Source organism: Stylophora pistillata, chromosome 11 (assembly GCF_964205215.1).
Source record: "Stylophora pistillata chromosome 11, jaStyPist1.2, whole genome shotgun sequence".
NCBI classification, from domain to species: domain Eukaryota; kingdom Metazoa; phylum Cnidaria; class Anthozoa; order Scleractinia; family Pocilloporidae; genus Stylophora; species Stylophora pistillata.
Window position 1 is genome coordinate 7,646,246 of NC_142529.1, and position 26,255 is coordinate 7,672,500.

Consider the following 26,255-nt stretch of genomic DNA (forward strand, 5'->3'; position numbering starts at 1 on the left):
CGATTGCATTTGCATCAAATTTGATTAGATTATCAATGGCACTTGTCTTGTTTTGTCCTGTTTGGATATGTGGGTTATGGCACGATATGCTATAAGTTTGAGTCAAGGTTGCGTGACAGCCTAGTCAATAAACAACTAGTACCTTTACCTATTTATACTTATGACTTCTTGGTTTTCTTGGAACTCTTCCTCATCAGCATTCAATCAAGATCTTTGTTTTACATTTCCGTCGCTTGAGCTGACTGCCTCCTGAAAATGAAGATCTACTTCCGGTGACTATGGTGGGAGATTGAGTCGTCATATCCGGTCTAGAGAAACACCTCTCCATCGACAACCATCCCGTATCTTTAGCGGACGCAATCATTAAGATTTTTTTATACTTTTCTAAGGTTTCGTCCACTTCCTTGTGCAAGATCGAACGAAATGATGGCAGCAAAGATTTATACAGTCGGATTTTTCTTGTTGCTCGCCGCTCGAAGAAGCTTCCAAGGTAAGTTCTTGCGACATCGCATAATGTCTAACATGAACTGTTGGCACCCAAAACGTATACCGAAATAGAACGATCCATTAACAAGCAATCATAAACTCAGCTACCGTTGTCTGCTAACTTCAGTTTCATTAAGATTTTCTGTGTAATCGTGAAAGAATCGCAAACTGACTTTATTAGTTCAGCTACTGTTCATTGAGTGAATCGTGCCAAATACGCATAAATTTGTGAAGCTGTCAAACATTCAATGTTCCTTTGAAGCTCTTCGGGAGGTTTTCGCTATTGCTGTTGTTGTTTTAGATGAGATGGAACACTTAAGCATTCTTGAAACTTAGAATTACAAATGGAAGCTCCTACTGAAATGATCAGAAAGAAAAAAGAAGTGAATGACCGAAAGTTTTCAAATATGAACAATTGAGCGCGTTGTGCTCGTTTCAGAGCGAGTTCATCTTGAAATTATATTGAAATAAACATTAGTTTAAAATACATCATGAAACGGTTTGATTAAGGCCAACTTTTGTTGAAATATATCTGTTTTTTCTGAGTTCTGAAACATGTTGAAAAGTGTATGCGCATTCCTTCACTTACTACATGTTACATTTATTTATTATCTCTAACGTGCAAAGTTGTTTGTGATGGTACCATACCATATCAACAATAGAGTACGTACTCATAAAACTGTTATTGATACATTTGATTTCAGTTTTCTTACTCACGATAACCTCTTCTCTACTTATATAAACAATTTGCTCAGAATTTTGGCACAAAAAAATCGATCAGGTCCTTAAACTATGCAATGCGTAATTAGGATTGTAGTGGTTTTGTTATCGTTGTCACAAGTCCACCACGGTCTGGCGAACTCATCGATCACCCAAACAATGAAGACGTGAAATACCGAGAAGCAACTAGTTTTTGTCAAACTAAAAATAGTGTTCGTATAAAATCGCCAGCCTTTACCTTTCTTTTCAGCTAGCGTGACCGATCAACTCAGATTTTGCTAAGTCTGAGAACGATGCTAATTTACCACCAGAAATTTCAAGAAATACAATCATTTGTGTTTTAATTCATGAGATTGTGTGACTTAGTATCTTTGACGCAATAATGAACTACACTTTCTGATTTAAAAATACAGTGGGCTAATATTGCAAAAAGATATACATCGGCGAAACAAGCAGATGACTAGGTGACCGATTCCGAGAACACCTTCGCGACGTGGAAAAGAATGACAAGGACACATCGAAGCCAGTCGCTAGACACTTTAATTTACCTAATCATTCTAAGCAACATATGCGGTCTTTCCTTACACTTAGGTAGCATGGAAAGCCGTAAAACTCTTGAACGAAAGCTCATCTTTCAAACCGGCAGACTAAAACCCACAGGGATCAATGAACGCTTTTCATTTCTCGATGCAAAAATAAAATATAATGAGCTGTAGGCAAAGGTCTTTGCTGAAAGCCCTTGGGACTATTGTTTACCGGAAAGTAATCGTCGCAGGCTGAAATTTGACGCGGTCAATATCTGTACTTTAAGAGGTTTCAGACAAGTCTAACCCTCGAGAATCTTTGCCAAGATCAACGGATAGAGAGAGAGAGAGAGAGAGAAGAAAAAAACAAACGGATCAAAGTCTCGGGTATTACTGGCTGTTTACAGCTTCTCTCTCTCTTTTATCTTTCTATTTTTTCTCAACGTGAGAAACCGAAAACGAAGCTACTATAACTGTGCCGCTTTCAGCTCTCACATCACGTGATCCATCGTTGTAAATGCTGAACGATCGCTGGAAACGACGAAAATCAAAGGGTTTTGGCTGAGAAAAACTGGTAAAGTTAACGTATTGTCGAGATATTAAGAAGATAATCTAACGATAATACGAAACATGCTTTTTAATAATTATTTTAGGGTCGTTTTCAGCACCACTACTTAACCCTTTAACCTAGAAACATGACTAGCATCTAATTTTTCCTTACAACAACACCCTTTGAATTAATCACACTTCAACGTCACGAAAATAAAGAAAATGATCACCAACTAACGAAGTTCTTGACTGTAAAACAAATACTCCATGCCCGTACCTTACGAAATGCGCAAATAACAGTATGAAAAATAATCATACTGTTTTTAAGGTGTAATTATTTCAAAGGGTTAACCTCTTTCAGTACCGAGGAACAGGTCTGTAAGTAACTGGAACACAATAAGATAAAGAGCTCATAACTCAAAAGGAAATCAACTCTTTGATCCAAGAGTGACCGCTGGCCAGCACCTTATTTCCAGTTACTGTATCACCACCATCCTCGGAGACCCAGGGGCTGTGAGTCGATTTCAAGTTAAGGGCAGAAGAGCCCCTGGGGACATTGTCTTACAAGACTAGTTCCAAACGGTCGCAGTCGTTCTGGCATCTGATTGGTGCCAGAAAATCTTTGTGTTTTTCTGCCCAATCAGAGTGAAGTGTCCTTTCGTGTGTTTTAACACGCACATAAACAACAAGCTCTGTGGCTCGCTATGTTTGTTTTGGGCCGTGCGACGAAGATTTGCCCGACGTGAAAAGTTTCAGTCTCAGCATACAATGTAAGAGAAATCGATCAGATTGTCCACGAAATCTTACCGGAAATTATACCGAATACTTTCGCAGGTATCACAAGTTTAAAAGTTTGCGAGGTTCGTATAAAACATAATGGTTGCAAGCATTGATATGTCGCTTTAAACGTTAGATGAGATGTAAGCCTAAATCTTTCAAGATTTTTTGTATAATTTGCTGTAACTGAAACTTTTCCGATCCCGTGAAGCTATTTCGTCGCACTGGCCACGCAGGTATGTCGAGCAACTGGCGCTTACGCAACTTTTTGTGCACGCCCGGCCAAAATCTAATCTAATCTTCGCTTAAAAAAAGAGAAAAGCTATACGTGGAAACTTTTCTTTATTAGATGTGGGTAGATAACCCTGTACTTAGCTGACATTTACAATAAAGCAAGCCCGCCCTTTCCATGCAATATTTCTTGGTCTTTGGTTTTGTTTTCCTCTATGAAAGCAGCATCGATTCCCAATGATCAAATGTATTAACTTGGTCTTCAACAGTCGACTAAAGAGGTGAAATGACAATGACCAAGGGACTAGAAGAGAATCCGTGGCCTTTCGAGCTCAAGAATTTGAACACTCAACGCAGCAGTTGAAAGATTAAACTTTCTCCAAACCCTTCGGTAACTGTCCGAAAACATATCTCCTTTCCACAATGTTCTCGATGATTAGTCTTTGTTTAGATTTTAATTAGCTAACCGGAAACACAGCTAAGCTTTCTTTAAGTGCTTGCTGGAGGTCGTCCACGTACTTAACGTGCCCTGCAACTTTGGCCATATTGTAAAGACTTTACTACAAAGCAACGATTAGAATTTGGCGCGCACAGAAAGCTACACAAGTGTAAGCGCCAGTTGCTTGACATACCTGCGTGGCCCGTGCTACGAAATAACTTCACGGAATTGGAAAAGTTTCAGTCACAACAAATTGTACAAAAAATCTAAAAAGATTTAAGCTTACATCTCATCTAACGTTTAAAGCGACATATCAATGCCTGCAACCATTATGTGTTATACAAACCTCGCAAACTTTTAAACACGTTCTCTTGTTATACCTACGAAAGTATTCCGTATAATTTCCGGTAAGATTTCGCGGACAATCTGATCGATTTCTCTTACGTTGTGTGCTGAGAGCGAAACTTTTCACGTCGGGCAAAGCTTCGTCGCACGGCCCAAACAAACATGGCGAGCAACAAAGCTTGTTGTATATGTGCGTGTTAAAACACACGAAAGGACACTTCACTCTGATTGGGCAGAAAAGCACAAAGATTTTCTGGCACCAATCAGATGCCAGAACGACTGCGACCGTTTGGAACTAGTCTTGTAAGACAATGTCCCCAGGGGCTCTTCTGCCCTCAACTTGAAATCGACTCACAGCCCCTGGGTCTCCGAGGATGTATCACCACTGAATCAAACCTGAAACGACCGCTGGCCAGGATCTTATTTCCTGTTATTGTAGCACCACTGAATCAAACCTGAAACGATCGCTGACAGATGAACCTCCAAATTATTAGACAACTTCTCCTTGTCAGATTCACTGGAAACGTAGGGGGAACACTATGGAGAATACACATACTTATCTTAGATTTCTAAGGGTTAACTTAAGAGGCAGTAGCAATCAAAATTGGGTCTGAAATGAAAGGTTTTGTTGTTGGAGAGCAAACTTAACTCCTCTTAATTGTTTTGCTGCAAAAATTTGTCATTAGAACACTATTCCTACAAGGAAAAAAACAATCTCCGAGTTACCATGGCCGGCCTGGCCTTTAACCCTTTAACTCCCAGAAGTGATTAATATGTGTCCATTCATTATTCAGCAAAAAGGTAATGAGAATACTCAAACTCATCAGCAGGCAGAAGTTGTTTTCTTGATCCAACACCTAATTCTCGAAGCTGATTTACAAGGATATGTGTGACAGCTAAAGGGGAAAATTAATCCTTTCTTTGTCGCTGTTCTCTTTCAGTCTCAGTTAGTCACAGAGGTAAAGAATTCGTCTTGAGTTTTATGCCTCAACATCCGATTCGCCTCTTTTCTGGAAACAATGTACTGTACATATCCAGCTTTGAGGATGGCCTGGTACGAGTCCATGTGCCTTCTCTCACGGAATTTCCAGAGAAGTCGTACCCTTTGTCAGCTGGAGGGTCGACAATAGTTAAACTGTCGGGAGATATACGTACGAATGGCAACTCAGGATTAGAGAGAAAAAAGGGAATCCGAATTACGGCTGCTAAGCCCATATCTGTACAGGGATTGGTGGATGCGACCCCAGATGTGGAAGGGTTTCTTGGGTTACCTGTGGATGCTCTTGGTATGTTTTACATAGCAGCGACGTATCACCCTGTAATCAATGCTATAATTCAGGTCGTAGCGACGACGGATGACACGAACGTAACGATCACATTACGAACAAAAGGTAGAGTTCAGTATGAGGATAAATGGTATGGAAACGGTGCCGTCTTAAGCGAAAATCTAAATTATTTAGACGTGTTTCAAGTTCTGGCTGACCAAGATCTCACCGGCACCATTATTAGGTCGACGAAGCCAATTGCAGTATTCACTGGGAATGACTGCACCATGGTGCCTGAAAGTCAGCTACCATGCAATCACCTGGTGGAGCAAATTCCCCCGGTATCCCTCTGGGGAAAAGTTTTTGTTACCAACCCCACGCCATGGGGAGATGAATTTCACATAGTAGCCGCGAATCAAAATACCGCAGTTTTTGTTGATTCTCAAAACAAAGGGTCATTAAACGAAGGAGAGAAATATAAGATCGATGCATCATGGGACAAGTCCTTGGTGATCAGTACTTCTCAACCGAGCCTTGTGATGCAATACTCCAAAACAGGAAATAGCCCTTCGATGAATGTGGTACCTCCAGCACAATGGTTCACTAACGACTACACAGTTCATGTTTCTCAAGATGGACGGGGAAATACTTTCAATTGCTCTGTAAATATCATTATTGACACTAGTTTACGAAGCGGTCTTCGTGTTAAGGATGCAGACAGTGTTATCAAGAACTGGATTGCGATTCCTGGCTCTGGGGGGTTCTCAAGAGCTTCGATTCAATTGACCAGTAATGGTACCTACCATGTGTACCACGTGAACTCGCTGACAACTTTTTCTGCGGTTTTTTATGGAACGAATCGCAATGGAAGATTGTTTGCTATGCCAGCTGGTATGAAAATGCAGCGGCAGGCAGTGAACAATTCTTGTATACAAACAAACACTGTGGGTGGGGACAACATTGACAATGATTGTGATGGTGTCACGGATGAAGAATTAAAGAATGACGTTGACGATGATCAAGATGGTAGAGTCGACGAAGATTTAGTCACGCCAGTGCCTACAATAACCACACCCAAAGATTACGTCACAACATTATGCCATAGATCATCGAGTGTGTCCAACCTTGAGAATGCAACGGGCTCAGCTCACGGCGTATGTAGAATTCGTGGGGGAACCAAAATCATGGATATGGATATCATTGTGAGAAATGATGCGTGTGGGCGCATAACCGACCGAAAGTGGAAGTTAACAGATTCTTGTGGTAATATTGTCACGGGCATCCAGCGTATAACGACACATACCCCACAAGATCCGACGATAATCTTTCCGAAAGATATCGTCTTCACTTGTAGGGAGAAGAAATATTTAGATCCGAAGTTTGTCGGACAGGTTTCAGTCTCTAGTGTTACAAACGAGTGTCCGAGGAATGTGACGATAACCTACCTTGACAGAAACAAAGGTGACTGCTCAAATTCAAACAGGGAGGGGAGACTGGAACGAATTTGGACTGTAAAAGACAAATGTAAAGGGAGTCAAACAAGGAAACAAGTTATCATCCTTTTGCCAAAAGGTTAGTGAATCCAAATTCATCACTATCTATTGATATTTCTCGCCTTGGAAAAGGGGGGAGGGGTGTGTGTGTGTGTGTGTGGGGGGGGGGGAGAGGAGCCGGAGGATTCTGGTTGTGCTACGACGAAATTTACCTGTCCCTCCCCAATAAGTCCCTGTAGTGTTTCAATGACCCCCCCCCTGTTGGCAGTCAATTTTCTATATTACCCACTTAAAATTCTGTTAGAAACGGCTTATCGCCTTCTGTCCCACCTGAAAACTAGGTAATCCCCCAAAATCCTCCAAACTCACCTACTCACCCCCCCTCCCCTTCACCGCCCTCCAACTGGTTCCTTACTTTAAGCGAAACTCGGCTAGAGCAATTTTTTAACTGAGTGTCGTCAGCAAGTGATGCGGGATGGCATTCAGATTTTGCCAGACACTTCTGATTGGTCCAGAAAACTCGCACCATTCATTTTCAACCAATCAGATACGTAACTAAAACCAATAGCCACTCAGGCACGTCCCTTTTTCCGCACTTCTTACGATTGCTCTGATTGGTCTCTGCCACTTATCTGTTTTATGCTCTCTTTACTTTTTTGTAGAATTTAGAAGAACAACTAACTATGTTGTGTCATTCAAAATAACGAATGAAATGTTTTCGGCCGAACTTCGAGACATGGAATCTACTTCCTTCAAATCCCTATCAAGAGGTTTGGAAATTGAGGTAATTTGCTGATCCGTTGATCTCAGTTTAAGAAATACTCCCTCTTGTGAGGGAACTAAATGCGCGAGAACGTCTTTGAACCAAGATGTCGTCGGTGGAATTCTCGATTTTCATTATCCGATCAAACTTGACGATACTACGAAATTTGCAACGCCAGAAAATATTGGAAGAAAATTTGAGTCAATGTCAGTAGCAAGGCAACTACACACCCACCCCTCCCCTAAACCAACAACATTCTTATAACAAGTTAAGGTTAATGTTGGGTTTGGGGAGAGGGAGGAGTAGGTATGCAGTTGCTTTGGTATTAAAATTGATCTGAAAATTGTGGGGGAAGAGGGATGGACCCCGGCATGCGGTTCTTACGCTCGCATTCATTAACTTAATTGTTTGCACTTCCGTCCCTATTTTAGCTGGAAACAACATTCATTCAGTCGAAATCAATACTTGGAAAATTGTTTGTAGCTGCTACCGTTCTTGATTTCAAGTAAGTTCTTGGGATTTCGTACAGTCACTTTGGCATACTACCGTTTTTCATTTACTTACCATCATTTTCTGTGTATCCAGCAATGGTAGCGTTATTCCAAGACTGCTCATTAAAATCGATGCACAGGCTCAAATTAGTCAGCGCCAGTTGGTCGACTTCATGAACGAAACTCTGAGAAGTGGCATGCTGGGAAAGTACCACGTGGACCCCACTTCACTGGAGTCAACAGGTATAAATTTTTGCAATTTTCCTTTTCTTTTTGAGCGCCATCTTGTTTTTTATTTTCTTCCCTGTTTTCATCATTCCTCTCATTTTACGGAACGGTCATTATTTATGGCCAGGTTTGGAAGATTGAGTTGTGTCACAATAAAATTAACCTGACCCCTAAAACTCTTTTTGCGTTCTAATGATCCCTCCCCCCTCATTGGCAGTCAGTTTTCTATGGTCCCCCCCTTATACTCTGTTAGCAACGACTGATCCCGAAAATCATGTGATTCCCCAAAAATCTTCCTGCCCCCAAGCCGATAGCCTGAGTTCAGCCGCCGTTTATTCAAAACTCTCCTACAGGTAATATAACTGGATGTACGGAGGCTACCAAGCCGATGGAAAATGACTTTTCCCTTATTCAATTATATTGGATTTTTTTTTCAGTGAAAACTGTCAAAATTTCTATTGTAGGAAATTTCGTCGATACATTTTTTGTAATCTGACCCCTGATTGGCTTTCTACAGAATTAGAATTTGCTTTGATTGGCTTTTTTAAGACTCTCAAACCTTAAACCCTTAAAAGAGACTAACATCTAATTTCTCCTTACAGAATCACCCCTGAATCACACATTAAGGTTATGAGAGTAAAGAAAATGATCACCAACTAAAGAAGCTCATGATTGTTAAACAAATTCTCCTTGTCAGCACCTCAAGAAATGTATAGAGAACAGTATAGAGAAAAATATGGAAACTTACGTGAGGGTGTAAAGGGAACCGCCTCTAGGGGCAATCAGTCTGAAAATTTCGTTATCGTTTATTTTAGCGTGACGACTTTGACTCGATTTTCAAATTTTTTCGTAAAACAGACTTTGACGAGTGCCAAGCTTCCAATCTCAACGAATGTCACGAATACGCTAAATGTACCAACACTCTTGGTTCATATAATTGTTCTTGCCTGAAAGGATTCGTTGGGAACGGTGTCCTTTGTCAAGGTAAGCTTTTCTTAACCCAAGTCATACAGCTGACCAATCACTTTTCACGAGCCAGTCTTATAACATTCTGTTGATAACTTTCGCCCAGGTTGTTGAAATGTCACTTCCGCCCTGGTTGTTAAAATGTCACTTCCGCCCAGGTTGTTGAAATGTCACTTCCGCCCAGGTTGTTGAAATGTCACTTTCGCCCAGGTTGTTGAAATGTCACTTTCACCCAGGTTGTTGAAACGTCATTTCCGCCCAGGTTGTGTTGCCCGACTACCTAATCAAGAAATTTACTACGCGTTCACAAATTCACACTAGAAACACTAGACAACGCGATCAACTGAACGTTTCCAGGTGCCGCCTAACCACTGGTCAACGGTCCTTCGCCTACCGCAGAGCAAAGCTCTTGAATTATCTAAGAGACAATGTTAAATCTTCAGAATCGATCAAACTTTTTAGGAATCAAATTGTTAACCAACTTTTCTCTGACCAATCTATGAATTTTTAATTAGTATATGATCCATTGTATTTCACTTATTTTTAATGTTATTTATTATATTAGTTATTTGGTAATTTATTTAGTTATTTTAGATATTTAGTAGCCTTGTGACTGAAAAACCCTTTTTAGGGAGTTACAATAAAGTATGTATGTATGTATGTAGGTATGTATGTATGTATGTATGTATGTATGTATGTATGTATGTATGTATGTTGTTAAAATGTCACTTCCGCCCAGGTTGTCGAAATGTCACTTCCGCCCAGGTTGTTGAAATGTCACTTCCGCCCAGGTTGTTAAAATGTCACTTCCGCACAGGTTGTTAAAATGTCACTTCCGCCCAGGTTGTTGAAATGTCACTTCGGCCCAGGTTGTTAAAATGTCACTTCCGCACAGGTTGTTAAAATGTCACTTCCGCCTAGGTTGTTGAAATGTCACTTCCGCCCAGGTTGTTAAAATGTCACTTCCGCACAGGTTGTTAAAATGTCACTTCCGCCCAGGTTGTTGAAATGTCACTTCCGCCCAGGTTGTTAAAATGTCACTTCCGCACAGGTTGTTAAAATGTCACTTCCGCCCAGGTTGTTGAAATGTCACTTCCGCCCAGGTTGTTAAAATGTCACTTCCGCACAGGTTGTCGAAATGTCAATTACGACAGTCTCTCCCAGGATTACTCTCCAAGGAAGATCAGACGACACGATCAACTAGCCTCTCACTAGCAAGATATTCTTCTCGAAAAAAGCGAATGGTCCTGTTGGTCTTGATAAACGTTGGTATCGTACGTGCCTACGAAACATCAAAATGGCCACCTACCCTTCCCCTAACAAGAAGCTTTTGCCCCTAACTTGTTATCGGTTAAACTGTTGTTTGGTTAGGGGAGGGGTAGGTGCGTAATTATTCAAATATTGACCCTTATCCACCTTTTCTATTGTTAGCACCACCTTCAATCAACTACGTTGATCCAGCGATCGAAATTGGCACCGAAGAAAACGTGACACTTGCTTGTCACGCTGAAGGTCTTCCAGAACCAACGATCACTTGGGTCACACCAGACGAACAAGTTGTGACCGCAGCAAATGAAACTTTGGAGACAACGACCCTTGACGATGGAAGTAAATTTGTGCGAGGAAAAAAGATGCTACAAGATGGTTCGTTATTGATCTACAACACCCGTGATAACGATGACGGTATTTACAAATGCATCGCTAAGAATGTCGTGGGAACGGATGAAAAAAGTGTCAACGTTACAGTGAGAGATGGTAAGTAATATATCTTAGAGAAAGTTTCAGTCATAATTATAAAGCAATTTTCAATTTTCAGGCCGCGACTGCTTTGGTATTGCTTTACTTCACTCTGTGATTGGTCCAGGAACTCGCGTCACTCTCTCAGCGAATCAGACGCAAAACTGGAACCAATCACTTCTTGGTCGCCCGCGTTTTCCTGCGCTTTCTTCGAGTTCTCATTGGCTTTCAAAATTTTTTTTTCTTTCTTTTGATTGGTTATTGCGATTTCTTTGGTTTTGGTTCTACGGCACCCAATCGAAAAGCGCTCCGACAGAGTAATGGTGTTTGAAACAAAGATTACACTAATTCAAGCGCAAACTTGTTAATAGTATAGCATCCATTTCCAGATAACCTATGAAAAAAACCGATAATTTCTCATTTCTATCTTTAGACCTTGTGGGAGTCGATGCCGCTATTACCATTGAGGATGAAATATTTGACCAAGACTTAGAAAACAAATCCTCAACGAGATACCAGACATTAGAGCAGCAAGTGAAGCAGGAGGTAAGGTTGAAGACTTGTCTTCTTAGACGTGATCAGTATGTAACTTCTCTCCACAAGACCAGTGTGAAATAAATAGGATACGACACAAGACTCTCCGAAGTAACTCGTAGAAGACTATTTGTAAATGAAAAAAAGAGAATTGAAAAATGGGAGTGTGGAAGAAGGGGAGGCGTAGTGGGTGGTGGACTGGACTAGAGGTGCGCTGGAAACTGGAGCAGGAGGTCGTGGTTCGATCCCTGACGGAGCGTCTGAGTTGTGTTCTTAAGCGATACACTTTACTGTCACAGAGGTTATGTCCTCTCCGATAAATATATGGGCATCAGCAGGAAGGGAGGCTTAAAGAAATCATACGGGGGGGGGCTAAGTGGTGGTGAAACTGCCCCTCATACAGGGGGAGTAGAAATACTGCCACTTTTTTCTTGCTATAGAAACGAGATACTTGTGGTATTGTAAGGCACTTGGATCGTGTATACGAGAGTGATTTAAATAACAAGGAGAGCAAATAATATGCCAGCGGTTTTCTTTTTTTTTCTGCACGAAAATAAATCCGAATAATGTTTGTTTTTTCTTTTGCCCTGCACAGTTAACTACCCTGTTCCAGGATATCGAAGGATTCGAAGAAGTCATCATTCTTGGATTTGTGTAAGTGAAAAAGCAAAGAACTAACGAGTAAAGTTTTCTGAACTCACAGCTGGCGTCACCTTTGTGTAGTGTCCTTTAACAAGACACTTTACACGTGACTCTCACAGACCTGTGCCTCTCTCCACCCCAGTAGTATACATAACTACCAGCGTAGTCAACCTCGTTCCCAGGGTTTCTCATCTTCCCGCTCCAGGGGGCGGGAAGATGAAAGACCCTGGGAACGAGGTTGCCAGCATAGTGTCGTTGAAACTTGACTAAATGCTGACGGGAGCTGGTGAATTAGTGTAGCATCCGTGAGCGGTAGCAATACTCTAAGGGCTTTCTCGCTATGGAAACCGGAACAAATTCCTCTTTTTAATCCTTAAACCCCAAAGATTGAAAAACATCTCGTTTCTCCCATCAATATCACCCCTGATGTAAACTTGAATGTCATGAGAGCAAAGGAAATGATCGCGATCTCAAGAAACTCTTGATTGTTAAACAAATTCTCCTTGTCTGCACCTCAGGGAATGTATAGAGAACAGTATGGAGAATATGCATACTGATGTAAGGGCGTAAAGGGTTCATTGTAAAAGTGAACTGAATAAATGGTAGTTTGAAACAGTGAAAGGAATTCTCGCCCTATGTAGCTTAGAACAAAATTCAGATGTTCGTTTAAGAATTGAAAAGCTGAACAATTTCGTTTTTTTTCCGATCTTGTGTATCAGGCAAGTCGCTCCAACATTTTAAAGTAAGCGCTGCTTTTGATGCATTTCAACAGCAAGATTCCCAAGATTATCTTCCTAGTTACCGATAAAATATCTCCCTCAAAACTAGTCAGGATATTATACCATACCCGCGCCGTAGAATATGAGACGTCCAAGCTTATCTGGAAGACAACTTCTCGATTAACACCTCGTTAACGGCATTGGTTTTTACTTTACACATTATTTCGTTATAGGAATGGAAGCGTAAAAGTAGAATTCCGTGTTGTTGTGACTGTGAAACCTGAGGAAAAAAAGTCAACGGTTATTGCAAACAAAGTTGGTAAAACCCTGATTGCCGGTGTGCAAAGTGGTCAGATTGGCAGCTTTAAAGTAAAGAAAAAGGTCGAGCTACGAGGTTTGTTCCTATTTCCCTCTTTCGTCCCTTTCTTCCCGTTTCCATCCTTTTTCATCCTCCCTTGCCGCTTTGCCTTAGTTTCTTCCTCTTTTCCTTTTTCCTTTTCTTTTACCTGCTGTCAAGAGATTGTGATATCTTTCCGCTGTTTGTTATCAATCAATTCGCGAACGGAAGTTCCCAACACTAACTTTCATTTACTTTTTTCCATTTTTCGTTTCCCCTTTTTTTACCTTGCAGAACGTCCTCCGCCACCTAAAGACGTCCAAGCGAGTAATGTGGAACAAACTGAAGCCGTCATAACCTGGTCGCATCCAGAACTTTATCAGATGTACTCCATTAGTGGATACTCGTTACAAATCAGAAAATTTAGAACAGAAAAATGGATCCATTTTACATCTACTCCGGGCGAAAATCACAGGATAACCAACCTCGATCCCGACACTGCTTACTTTGTGAGGTTGAAGTCGGAAAACGAATATGGAATGGGTGAACCCAGTGTTAATGGAGAACTAAAAACTGAAAAAGGTCGGTACTGCTGCCTGTTTTGTGAGTTGTACTTCTACCTGTTACATAAGCGACAGATCTAATGAAATCTTCCATTCACATCATTTGCGAATACGTCAACAAATACCTCTTCATTTACATCCTAGGTACATTTTCTTTTATTTTGAGGAATTCTTGTTAACAAATACCTCTTCATTTACGTCCCAGGTACATTTTATTTTATTTTGAAGAATTCTTGTTATAAAATAAGATACAATTTCTTTTGTTTTATTTTCCACTTACAGGAAAAAATGTCGCGAAATTAGCATTAGCCATTGTGATCCCGTTGGTGCTGACTATAATACTGTTAATTGTGGCAGTATCTATCTACAGAAGATTGAAAAAGAAAGGACAAGGGACGGGATTTTTAAACGATGGCGAACAAGTACCAATGAATCCTGTATCACCAGATACGGTCAGTTAATCACTGTGTCTAAATGGGTCATATACACTGACACCCCAAAGCCCTTCCGTGGGATTAAAAGTGACATTCTTACAGTTTGTACATAGTGAAAATTTAACGTCATTTTTTTTTTTTAATTTTATGCTTGGCATGTCTCCCATTCATGTTCATCCGGGTTCTATAATGGAGTACAGTTACCTCCCTGTTGTTTATTTTAGATTTATTCAATTTGTTCTCTGTATAATCATTTTATCTTAGCAAAATCATTCGGAAGCTGAAAATGGACGATTCACGACTTCCACTTTTGGTAGAGATCGCTATGCTCTCGTCCCTGGTCAAGCACCCAACAACGCAGCCGCACCAATCGATATCGAAGCCTCGTTTGCGTGGCGTGAAATACCACGTGATCGTATCACTCTTGGCAAAGTTCTTGGAGAAGGCGAATTTGGAATGGTCGTCAGGGGAGAGTTGACTGAAGATGACGGGAATGTAATTACTTGTGCTGTTAAAAAGTTAAAACGTATGTCAATTCTATTTTTATTGTAGTTTACAGCCCAATCGAAGTGTTCTCCACGTCGTCATAGATCTCATATCAAACCAATTCAATTCCCAACAGAAAAGGAGTTGAGGAAAGTAAATCGTGATATGGTTACATTTTCTGAAATACTTTGAAAATTTTTTTCTTCTTAAGCGAAGTGATGGTTACCCCTGTTTTAGTTACGCTCCTCCGACGCTTGAAGTGATAAATCAGATATGAGATAATAGCGAGGTAAAACGGCCAACTTAAAAAATGAACCCTTATAGTCGACCCTTTTCTTAAAAACTCAAAGTCATAGAGAAATAGCCCAACGTATCTAGATCACAGTTAAGGCGAACACTTTGCATTAACCCTTCACTCTCTAAAGTGACCAAGGAAGAATTTCTTCTTACAGTATCAGTACAGTATCAAGCAGGCGAGTGATGAGAGTAGCAAAAAATATTAACACGGGTATTATCGTCTGATCCAAGACCAAAATCTCAAAACAAACTTTAAAAGAAATTTGTGGCAGACAGTGAGGAGAATTTTCATCAAGATATTGAATTAAAACGGCTGAAAACAGATGGGTTGAAGTTCCATTGTTGTGTTCTTTCGTAACTTCTCTATTCTTTTACAAGGAGCAAACTTAAGGCAATAGTTTTTTTTAGCTCTTTTTTATGCTTTTCGAATGGAAACAGTTACGTTGTATGATAATTTTTTCTGACCGAGGCACAGTAGGCGACGAGTCTGTGGAAAGAAGTGCTTCTTATGTACTGTTTTTAAAACAAATTTCTGCCCCAAATATCCAAAACTACAATCTTTTTTACTTGAATTCAAAGTAGTTTGAACTTGTGTGATTTGTCTTGCGGAGACATTTCTTGGCAGAAACAAAGTTTCCGCAACCAATTTTCCGTTTTACTCGAGGCGAATTGCCGTGCTGCTACCCATATCCTAACTGATTCAGAGCGTTATCATTTCTCTTCTACCCCTATATGACAGGTACTGCCACGGAAAGTGACCTCAAAGATTTGTTGAATGAACTGGAAATTATGACATCAGTTGGTGAACACCCCAATCTGGTCAACCTTATCGGCGCATGCTCAGCCTCAGGTAGGTAAACTACACTTGCACGTACTTTCTACTTGTGGCAGTGTAAAGACTGAAGGGCCGATCATTTGCCTTTTAGGACCTTTGTTGATCGTCGTAGAATTTGCCGAACACGGGAATCTATTACGTCATCTTCGGGATCACCGAAAGGAAAATTACGAGGACATGAACGAGTATAGCTTAGAGATAAGCTCCGCGGAGAGACTGAGGATAGCGTCTGACGTAAGCAGTGGGATGAAACATCTTGCCGCTATGAAGGTATGTAAACATCAGGCAACTACAGTGATAGAAAAGAAAACTCTCCCACTTGGAAATGTGATCACACATAACAAGAAATGTAAAGAGTTTGTATAGTGATCTTAGTCTGGAATCAAAGGCATTTTGGGAAATGTTAAGAGATATTACTGAAGATTGCCCCAATTAGGATTAATGAGTGAGGTTAAAGCGATTTTAAGTCCGTCATCATTTATGAAGTTAGAAAAATTAAGTCATTAAGAGTGAGTGCCAAATTGTCAAACGGAAGGTTGGGAAGGATTCTTGTCGATTTAAGAGAAGGTTAGAGGAGAGGTAAACGAGGGAAAAGGTCGGTAGGGGTAGGGGAGGGTAAGGTGGGGGAAGGCAGGGGTAGGGAAGGGGTTTGGAAGGAGAAAGGTTGGGGTAGTGGAGGGGTAAGGAAGGAAAAAGCCAAGGGTAGGAAAGGGGTTAGGAAGGAGAAAGGTTGGGGTAGGGGAGGGGTAAGGAAGGAAAAAGTCAGGTGTAGAGAAGGGGTTAGAACGGAAAAAAGTAGGGGTAGGTGAGGGGCAAGGAAGGAAAAAGTCAGGGGTAGAGAAGGGGTTAGAAAGGTTGGGGTAGGGGAGGGGTAAGGAAGGAAAAAGTCAGGGGTAGAGAAGGGGTTAGAACGGAAAAAAGTAGGGGTAGGTGAGGAGCAAGGAAGGAAAAAGTCAGGGGTAGAGAAGGGGTTAGAAAGGTTGGGGTAGGGGAGGGGTAAGGAAGGAAAAGTCAGGGGTAGAGAAGGGGTTAGAACGGAGAAAAGTAGGGGTAGGGGAGGGGCAAGGAAGGAAAAAGTCAGGGGTAGAGAAGGGGTTAGAAAGGTTGGGTAGGGGAGGGGTAAGGAAGGAAAAAGTCAGGGGTAGAGAAGGGATTAGAACGGAGAAAAGTAGGGGTAGGGGAGGGGCAAGGAAGGAAAAAGTCAGGGGTAGAGAAGGGGTTAGAAAGGTTGGGTAGGGGAGGGGTAAGGAAGGAAAAAGTCAGGGTAGAGAAGGGGTTAGAACGGAGAAAAGTAGGGGTAGGGGAGGGGCAGGGAAGGAAAAAGTCAGGGGTAGAGAAGGGATTAGAACGGAGAAAAGTAGGGGTAGGGGAGGGGCAGGGAAGGAAAAAGTCAGGGGTAGAGAAGGGATTAGAACGGAGAAAAGTAGGGGTAGGGGAGGTGCAAGGAAGGAAAAAGTCAGGGGTAGAGAAGGGTAGAACGGAGAAAAGTAAGGGTAGGGGAGGGACAAGGAAGGAAAAAGTCAGAGGTAGAGAAGGGGCAAGAAAGGAGAAAAGTAAGGAAAGGGGAGGGGCAAGGAAGGAAAAAGTCAGGTAGAGAAGGGGCAAGAAAGGAGAAAAGTAAGGAAAGGGGAGGGGCAAGGAAGGAAAAAGTCAGGGGTAGAGAAGGGGCAAGAAAGGAGAAAAGTAAGGAAAGGGGAGGGGCAAGGAAGGAAAAAGTCAGGGGTAGAGAAGGGGTTAGAAAGGTTGGGTAGGGGAGGGGTAAGGAAGGAAAAAGTCAGGGTAGAGAAGGGGTTAGAACGGAGAAAAGTAGGGGTAGGGGAGGGGCAGGGAAGGAAAAAGTCAGGGGTAGAGAAGGGATTAGAACGGAGAAAAGTAGGGGTAGGGGAGGGGCAGGGAAGGAAAAAGTCAGGGGTAGAGAAGGGATTAGAACGGAGAAAAGTAGGGGTAGGGGAGGTGCAAGGAAGGAAAAAGTCAGGGGTAGAGAAGGGTAGAACGGAGAAAAGTAAGGGTAGGGGAGGGACAAGGAAGGAAAAAGTCAGGGGTAGAGAAGGGGCAAGAAAGGAGAAAAGTAAGGAAAGGGGAGGGGCAAGGAAGGAAAAAGTCAGGTAGAGAAGGGGCAAGAAAGGAGAAAAGTAAGGAAAGGGGAGGGGCAAGGAAGGAAAAAGTCAGGGGTAGAGAAGGGGCAAGAAAGGAGAAAAGTAAGGAAAGGGGAGGGGCAAGGAAGGAAAAAGTCAGGGGTAGAGAAGGGGCAAGAAAGGAGAAAAGTAAGGAAAGGGGAGGGGCAAGGAAGGAAAAAGTCAGGGGTAGAGAAGGGGTATGAAAGGAGAAAAGTAAGGAAAGGGGAGGGGCAAGGAAGGAAAAAGTCAGGGGTAGAGAAGGGGCAAGAAAGGAGAAAAGTAAGGAAAGGGGAGGGACAAGGAAGGAAAAAGTCAGGGGTAGAGAAGGGGCAAGAAAGGAGAAAAGTAAGGAAAGGGGAGGGGCAAGGAAGGAAAAAGTCAGGGGTAGAGAAGGGGCGAGAACGGAGAAAAGTAAGGGGAGGGGAGGGGCAAGGAAGGAAAAAGCCAGGGGTAGGAAAGGGGTCAGGAAGTAGAAAGACAGAGGTGGGAGAGGGGTAAGGAAAGGGAAAAACGGGAGTAGATGAATCGAAGCAAAACCGCGAACGAAAAGGGAAAGGATAGAAGTGAGAACTTGGACTCACCTCTAACAAGGTGGGTTTTGTTTCAGTCGCTTTAAACATACTTGCGTTGGAACTTAAGTGATGAGTTTTGTATTCTAGTGTGCGCACAGAGACTTGGCGGCGAGAAATATTCTTCTTGGAGAGGGAATGGTGGCCAAAGTGTCAGATTTTGGTCTGTCACGTGACATCTACACGGACAATGTGTATGCGAAAACAACCGGGGTAAGAAAATCATCACGAGCGCTCTTTGAAAATCAAAATACTAGCTTCAGCCAATCAGACAAAAGGAAATTTCAGAAGGAGCCAATGGGAACTCAAACGAAATCAATACCTAAAACGCGAGTGATTAAATCGCCAGTTTTGAATCTGGTTGTTTGAGTCAGTGACTGGAGTTTCCTAAATCGAGCACAGAGCTTAATGAAGTAATATTCATGCAAATTTGGATTAAGTTCAAAACTCCGTGGAAAATGGCTGTGTACTTTCTGACTCTGCGATGCTGATCACAAAAATGCAAATCTAATAAAAACACCTTAAAATATAACTTACGCACAGTAGTAAAGTTTCCCTGGATGTGTGCTTGAGAGTATGTAAGTCATCAAAGTACAATGAAGTGAACGGTGATGTTCACAAAGCACAATGAAATGAGTAATTCAACAGTCTCAGATACATAAAAATCGTAACCCTCATTGACTGGTCACACAAGTGGTACGATAGAATGAATGCAATTCTCATTAACACTAACAATCGGTTTTAATTTTTTTCCTGTTCGCAGGGCAAACTTCCGGCTAAGTGGATGGCTATTGAATCTCTGGAGCAAGGACTTTACACAAGTCAAAGTGACGTGTAAGTCTCAAACGCTGTTAAGGAGGGGGGGAGGGGGTGTAAAGTTCTTAGGATTTGTATGACCCCCGCTATCGTTGACTAGAAAAAGTTATAATTTATCATAATAAAACAACTTGACGCGTCCCCAAATGCCACTAAGACGCTTGGGTAGAATCCCCTAGCTTTGACAAGAAAGTTGTTTCGAAAGGCACGGGAAATGTGCATGCCAAACTTTATCAAAGAAGCAACATTGGTTTAATTTTACAACTTTCGATTTTTCTTTGTTTCTGTTTTTCACAGTTGGTCGTTTGGTGTCCTGCTATGGGAAATTGAAACTGGAGGTGAGACTTCCCTTTTCTAGCCACGGCTGCTTAAACCGAATTCAGATTTCATTACTTTGCTTTGAGTGCGAAGCGTCAATGACACTTGATATTCTAAGCCATTTTTTGCCTTGTGCACAGCTACCTTTAAGTCGATGGAGACCAAAAATATCAGTTCAACTAGATAGGCAAATGCAAAAGAGGCAGTAAGTAACCAAAACGAAACAAGAATTGCTAAGAATGGTGAAGATTATGACGGAATGGATATGACTACAAAAGAGTAGCTCAGTTTGATAGAAAAACTCAAAAGAGAAAGAGACAAATCAAGAAGGAACATGGATGGCTTAGGGTGGTAAAGATTTACACAGATTGCAGATAATGAGCCGTTTACAAACCCTGACGTTGCTCGTGTCAGCTACCGCTTCGCAAAATGTGTACCCATAATAAGAAAGTTAGTTCCATGCAAAAGTTAATGATGGGATTTGCTATCACTGTTGCCTCAATTCACATGATACGTTCTTTGATCTTGCTCATAGGTTGTGCTCCATATGCCGGTATTGCTTCGGGCGAATTGTTGCCCAAACTTAAAGCAGGGCATCGTTTGGAAAAGCCTCGTTACTGCACTGATTGGCTGTAAGTAAAGTGAAATCGTGAGGCGTTCAAAAGAGCTAGAGTGTAAAGAGCTCCTTGTGCCACCCTTTCGACCCTGCTTTTCTCTACCAGTCAGATGTATTACGACATAGTTATTATGCAGCCCAGCTACAGAAGCATTGGTTTATGTTGGGAAAGAAAATAGTTGCACCCCTCTCCACCCCGAAGATTTTAAATAGATACCAAGAAATCTTGGATAGGGGGGGAGGGAGGGGGTGGAGTAACCTGTGACCTCGCCTAAAAGAAGTAAACACGTGACTCACTATCTTGCCGCTGACCAACCACGCGCCAGCTCCGAGTGCATAGTCATTTCAGAATACTTATCAAGTGAAATGTCTATTAATCTTCAGTTATGCGATGATGCTTCGTTGCTGGAATGCAAATCCTAAGGCGAGACCAGGGTTTGGGGACCTGAGTGACGAACTTCATCGAATACTCAAACAAGAATCAGTAAGTTTGACTAGCATCTAATTTCTCCGAACAGTGTCACCTCCGAATCAAACGAATGTCATGAGAATGGAGGAATGATCACCAACTTAATTATTAATTATTACTAATTATTATTAATTATTAATTATTATTTATTATTATTAATTATTATTTATTATTATTATTATTACTATTATTAATTATTAATTATTACTTGATTGTTAAACAAATTCTCTTTGTCAGCACCCTAGGAAGTGTATGGTAAGCAGTCTGGAGAAGATGCTTACCTAAGTTAGCGTGTAAGAGTTAAGCGGACAGCAGCTAGAGTCACTCTGTGTGTCCCTCCTGCTTCCTGTACCTTTATTTCAAGAGTGTTGCGTTGCTATATTGTAATGACAGGTCAGTTCGTTGCTATGGGCCGCGTGCTCATGCGCGAGAAGAGACAAATTGAGTCGGTAGTAACGTGAGCGATGTTGTTGGGAATAAAGTTGTTTAAAAATCGAACCAGCCGAGTTCAATTGTCGTCCGGCAACAACACTATGCAAGGCTTCTTCTTCTTAATGACAAAGTTTAAATCTCGTCGTTGTAACGAAGGCATCATCGACAATAATCCTAGGTCTAGGAACAATATCCGCAAGTCAGTAGTCAGTAGGAGATGGGGGCACAGGTCAACTATTAACGTTTACTTGATCAGATGTATGGAACCAGCGTAGTAATGATATTTATAACATAACCAAAGTAAAGCGCGCGCTCTGATTGGTCAATTTAGCGTCCCCCCCATTTGCCCATGGGTGTACGCTGCTGACGTGAGCAAATGCAAAGACTATTTTTCCACGCGCGCTTGTTTTTTCTGGTCGCGTAAGATTTGTTAAATAAAAGGGAACTCTTTAGCTACAATGTATCAATGTAATATTATAAAACAAATGGTAAACACCACAGCGTACACTATTGAGTTATGGATGCACGCGGGAGGTTGCTAAGCACGAAAGAAGCGTAAGAGTCGCTCGAGGCGATAGCCGAGAGCGACTCTAGCTTCTTGAGTGCTTAGCAAACCTCCCAAGTGCATCCATAACTCAATAGTGTACGCTGTGGTGTTTACCATTTGTTAAATAGGAATGACCCTTCCCTAACTTGTTTTAAGCGTCAAGTTTTAAAGGTTAGCCTTACTATTTAAATTTTTCTTTCATATCTGAATGTATGATTTTCCTACACATTTAAATCTTGTATCTTTTAATTCTAGTTTATATACTTTCGATATCCATGCTAGTTTCCCATCTTATCTTTCCTATTTAGAAATGATAGTATCCTTTTAGATTTTAACCTTTTTTAAGGAGGACCCTCGTGTAAACCACTTTTTGTGAACCTGGTATCTCCAATGAAGATTAGTTATTATTTTTATTATTATTATTATTATTATTATTATTATTATTATTATTATTATCAACGAGAAGTCTTGCTATAATTGCAACGCATCGCCCAATCCTCGTTTCCCGATCGCCTACTGTAAAATCTTAATCCTCCCACCCATCAGTTTAATCTTGTCATTGAAACAACGAAAGAAAGTTTTGTAATTTCAAAACTCATCTCTCTCGTTACAACTGTGTTTCTTCTCAGGAATATTTGACTCCAGAGGACTACAGAGAAGATTCAAGCTACGTTAACACTTGAGGAGAAAACATGTCGGCTTAATTAAGTCTGCTCTAGAGTTGGAGTCTCCGACGCTTGAAATTTTCTCGTTCCTAACTTAGCAGTAGGCTAATTCTATCTTGAAATCATCTATAGGGCATTGATAGAATGGTTATTTTATTCTCAGGCTCTAGAAGCTGATTTATTTTTAAACATATTGGTTCATGTTGCAATGATGTCGGTGAAACCCTACATCACACAAAGCCACAACTATCAGAACTCTAACACGACGCGCACAACTAGTATGTGACTCGACAGACAGCTTATCCGACGAGAACAAATACCTTCACCGTGTTTTTACGAAGAACAACTACAACAACGACTTCATCCGACGAAACACTCACCGACCCACTACCACTACCGAAACAAACGACACCGCAACCCCTACGACTACAGCAACCATACCGTACATAAAAGGTATGTCTGAAAACATCTCGCGCATCTTACTACCCTTCAATATCCGCGTCGCCCACAGACCCATCACCACACTACGTCAGTTACTAACCAACGTTAAAGACAAAGACGAAGCGAGGAACAGACAGGGAACGATTTATAAGATCAATTGTTCCGACTGCCAAGCCTCCTACATCGGTGAGACTGGCAGAAACCTCACAACAAGACTGACTGAACACAGACGGGCGACGAGGAAAGGTGATGTCAGCAATCACATTGCTGAACACCATCGACTTACCAACCACAACATTGACTGGGACTCTGCGCAATGCCTAACCTACAGCACTGACTATTTTCAACGACTGACTCTGGAAAGCTGGTTTACTAACTTAGAACAGACTCCCCTAAACAGATGTCAACAACTACCCGCCCCATACAAACGACTCATTCACGACATAAACATCACAAACGACCGAAAAAGAACAACCTAGCTTTACCGACAGACCGAAACAGACCAATCACGAACGATTTACGTCACTTGAGTCTTACAGCCAATAACATCACGGCAAAACCAACCGATCATTTCACACGAACTGGAATAAGAACATTCTACTGACAACAATCACTCACTTGACTCTGATGATGACTTCCGCACAGGTTGTCGAAACGTCAGTCACTGCCACCGACAACAGTCCTTCTCAGGACTACACTCACCCGGACGATCAGACTACACCTTCACATGTTACCCCCGGGTTCAAACCATTTACTGCATAAACCTCATCCTAAGTAATTTTAAGTTTGTTCTTGCTATGCATGAAGCAGTCGAACTTTAATGTGCGCTTATGATCTAACTCAGCTACCTTCGCAAATGCGTTAGTTTACTTGTCACATTATCAAAGCTAAGGAATCATCAGATGGAACCAATGAGAGGTCAAAGAGAAAGCATGTGAACGGCTTCAACCGCGGGAAAATTAATGCACCTGATTGGCTAAGAAGGTGATGCGAGTAAACGGCTTCAACCGCAATAAAAATAACAGAAGTGGCGAAGTCATGACCAGTTTTAACTTTGCAAGTTTTCTAGATCAATCAAAGACAGAAGTAGTTTTTTTTAAAAAAAATTCAATTTCTTACTATTTTCGTTACTAAAGTAAAAATTTCTGTTGCGTCCCATTCCTTATCTAGTGCCTCATTACTTATTATTAATCAGGGAAATTTCAAATGAAAGTAATGAGTTAAAGAAAGGAGACAAATTTGCGTAGGGTACGTGATCTATATTGAAATCAGTTTGATATCGAGTCATATGTATTTTTCTACAATAACAGAACAATGCACACAGGTTCATTTTATTTACTGCTTCGACTGATGTAACGAAAGGAATAGTTGGCCCTTTGAAGGCCCCTTGGAGTGATCAGCATCTAATTTCTCTTTATATTCTCGCTACTGAATCACACTTTGAAGTCATGAGAAAAGAAATGATCACCAATCAAGGAAACTCTTGATTGATAAGAGATATCTCTTTCTCAGTTCAATAGCAAATGTAGAGAGAACAGTTTGGAGAATATGCATACTGATGTTAGGGTGTAAAGGATAACAGGAAAACGTACCTGTGACTTAAATAGTTCAGTTTTGGTAATTCAGTAGTTATATACTACGATTATGAAAATTGTTTCTCGGAAATGAGTAAATTTATATGATAAACATATGTATTAAGCTATAGGGCATAGCTTTATTTCGAATAATTGTAAAAAAAAATTAATTGTCCTTAGAGACAATTTTTTGGCGTACAGTTGACTTTTTTTATTGATGTTTTTTTTTTTCAATTCTGCATAAGTGAATTCAGTCGAAGCGCAATCTCCTCACCCTCTCCTCCCTCCCCAGAGAAACAAGTGGTCTGTTTGCAAAACCATTTTAAGCCAAGTTAAAGCTCGACTAGTTTTCTATTTTCATTATTTTGATATTTAAAAATTGTCACATTCCGAGTATTTATATTCTTGTTTAATCTTTCATTTAGCGCAAATGTTACCAAGTTTCGCGTCGATCTTACGTCGTAACCCTTTGACCAGAATCGAATTTCTCCTTACAATAGCACAACCTCGTTCCCAGGGTCTCTCAACGAGGTAGAAAATAGCACCCATGAATCAAACATTTAAAGTCACGAGAATGTAGGAAATGTTCACCAACTGAAAGAAGCTCTTGATTGTTAGACAATGCTTAGAAAATGTATAGAGATCAGTATGGAGAATATCATGCCTACTGATGTTAAGACGTAAAGGCTTAAATGCCATTTGGGGTGGAAGAATATACACAGACCGAGGTTATACCATTTTTCAGTATGGAGAATATTATGCATACTGATGTTAAGACGTAAAAGCTTAAATGCCATTTGAGGTGGAAGAAAGTACACAGACCGAGGTTATACCATTTTTCAGTCAATGAAATCCTCAAACTTGGTTTTTCTTATCTTTTTTAGACACGGCCATGTTGGTATGTTGAATGTAATATTGTGGTGAAAACCTCCCAAGTGGATCGGGAGGGCAAGGGTTGATGGGAAGTCCCGAAGTTTGCCAGACTCGAGCCAGACCCACGTGTCGCGATGAAAATTTCTTACCTTTCAATATCTGAAATCACAGTTTTCTCTTACTCTTCCCCATGGTATTTGTTTTTATATTCACGCACTGCGCGCGTGATTTGACATTATTTGCCGCCAAATAACGTAGATACCTTTGCATATTTTTGTTGTTTGTTTTTCGGAATTGGATTTTTAGTTTTTGAGCTTTTGATGTTGTGGTTAATTTAATAAGCTTAACGGGGATGAACTTTAACTTCTTTTTGTAAATGGATTTTTGCATGCATCGCTTGACCGTGGAAGGCAATAAAGGGCGGTATTTATCAACGAGAAGCGCGCCGACATCTGACTTAAATATCCAGCAAAAAAAAAAAAAAAAAAGATAAAAAGGGATACCGCTGTAACTTATGCCTCTTATTATCAGATGTTAAACTTTTACAGAACCATTTTCAAGCGTTCATAGCGCTTAGAGAAGACGAGTACATCGTGATTCATAAATATTATTCCTCCGCTTCGAGGAATTATCAATTAGGTCGATTACTTGAGATCAAAGAAAATAAGATTTCAAATCAAATTAAGAGTATGTATTATTTAGTAGAATTAACTAGATCATTCTCTGACCAAATTGAGAAAACAAATAATAAAACTTATAATTATTTATATAAGTATGGTTCGATTTGTTTTCTTCGGACAAGACTTTCTTCGGGTTAATGAATTAACAAATGGTAAACACCACAGCGTACACTATTGAGTTATGGTGCACGCGGGAGGTTGCTAAGCACGAAAAAGCGTAAGAGTCGCTCGAGGCGATAGCCGAGAGCGACTCTAGCTTCTTGAGTGCTTAGCAAAC

At 41.0% G+C, this 26,255-nt stretch overlaps 1 protein-coding gene across 1 annotated transcript; it reads left to right on the plus strand.

The window, feature by feature from the left end:
• Positions 1-281: 281 nt before the first annotated feature.
• Positions 282-24,623, plus strand: LOC111334138 (uncharacterized). The gene is made up of 21 exons (XM_022939827.2): positions 282-490; positions 5,013-6,908; positions 7,492-7,613; positions 8,024-8,097; positions 8,178-8,326; positions 9,170-9,295; positions 10,709-11,032; positions 11,448-11,560; positions 12,144-12,202; positions 13,143-13,303; positions 13,541-13,828; positions 14,092-14,261; positions 14,508-14,769; positions 15,766-15,876; positions 15,953-16,131; positions 18,638-18,760; positions 19,311-19,381; positions 19,661-19,701; positions 20,217-20,313; positions 20,682-20,781; positions 22,375-24,623. The coding sequence occupies exons 1-21, from the start codon at positions 424-426 to the stop codon at positions 22,426-22,428; spliced, it is 4,587 nt and encodes a 1,528-aa protein (XP_022795562.2). The 5' UTR covers positions 282-423; the 3' UTR covers positions 22,429-24,623.
• The last annotated feature ends 1,632 nt before the right edge of the window (positions 24,624-26,255 follow it).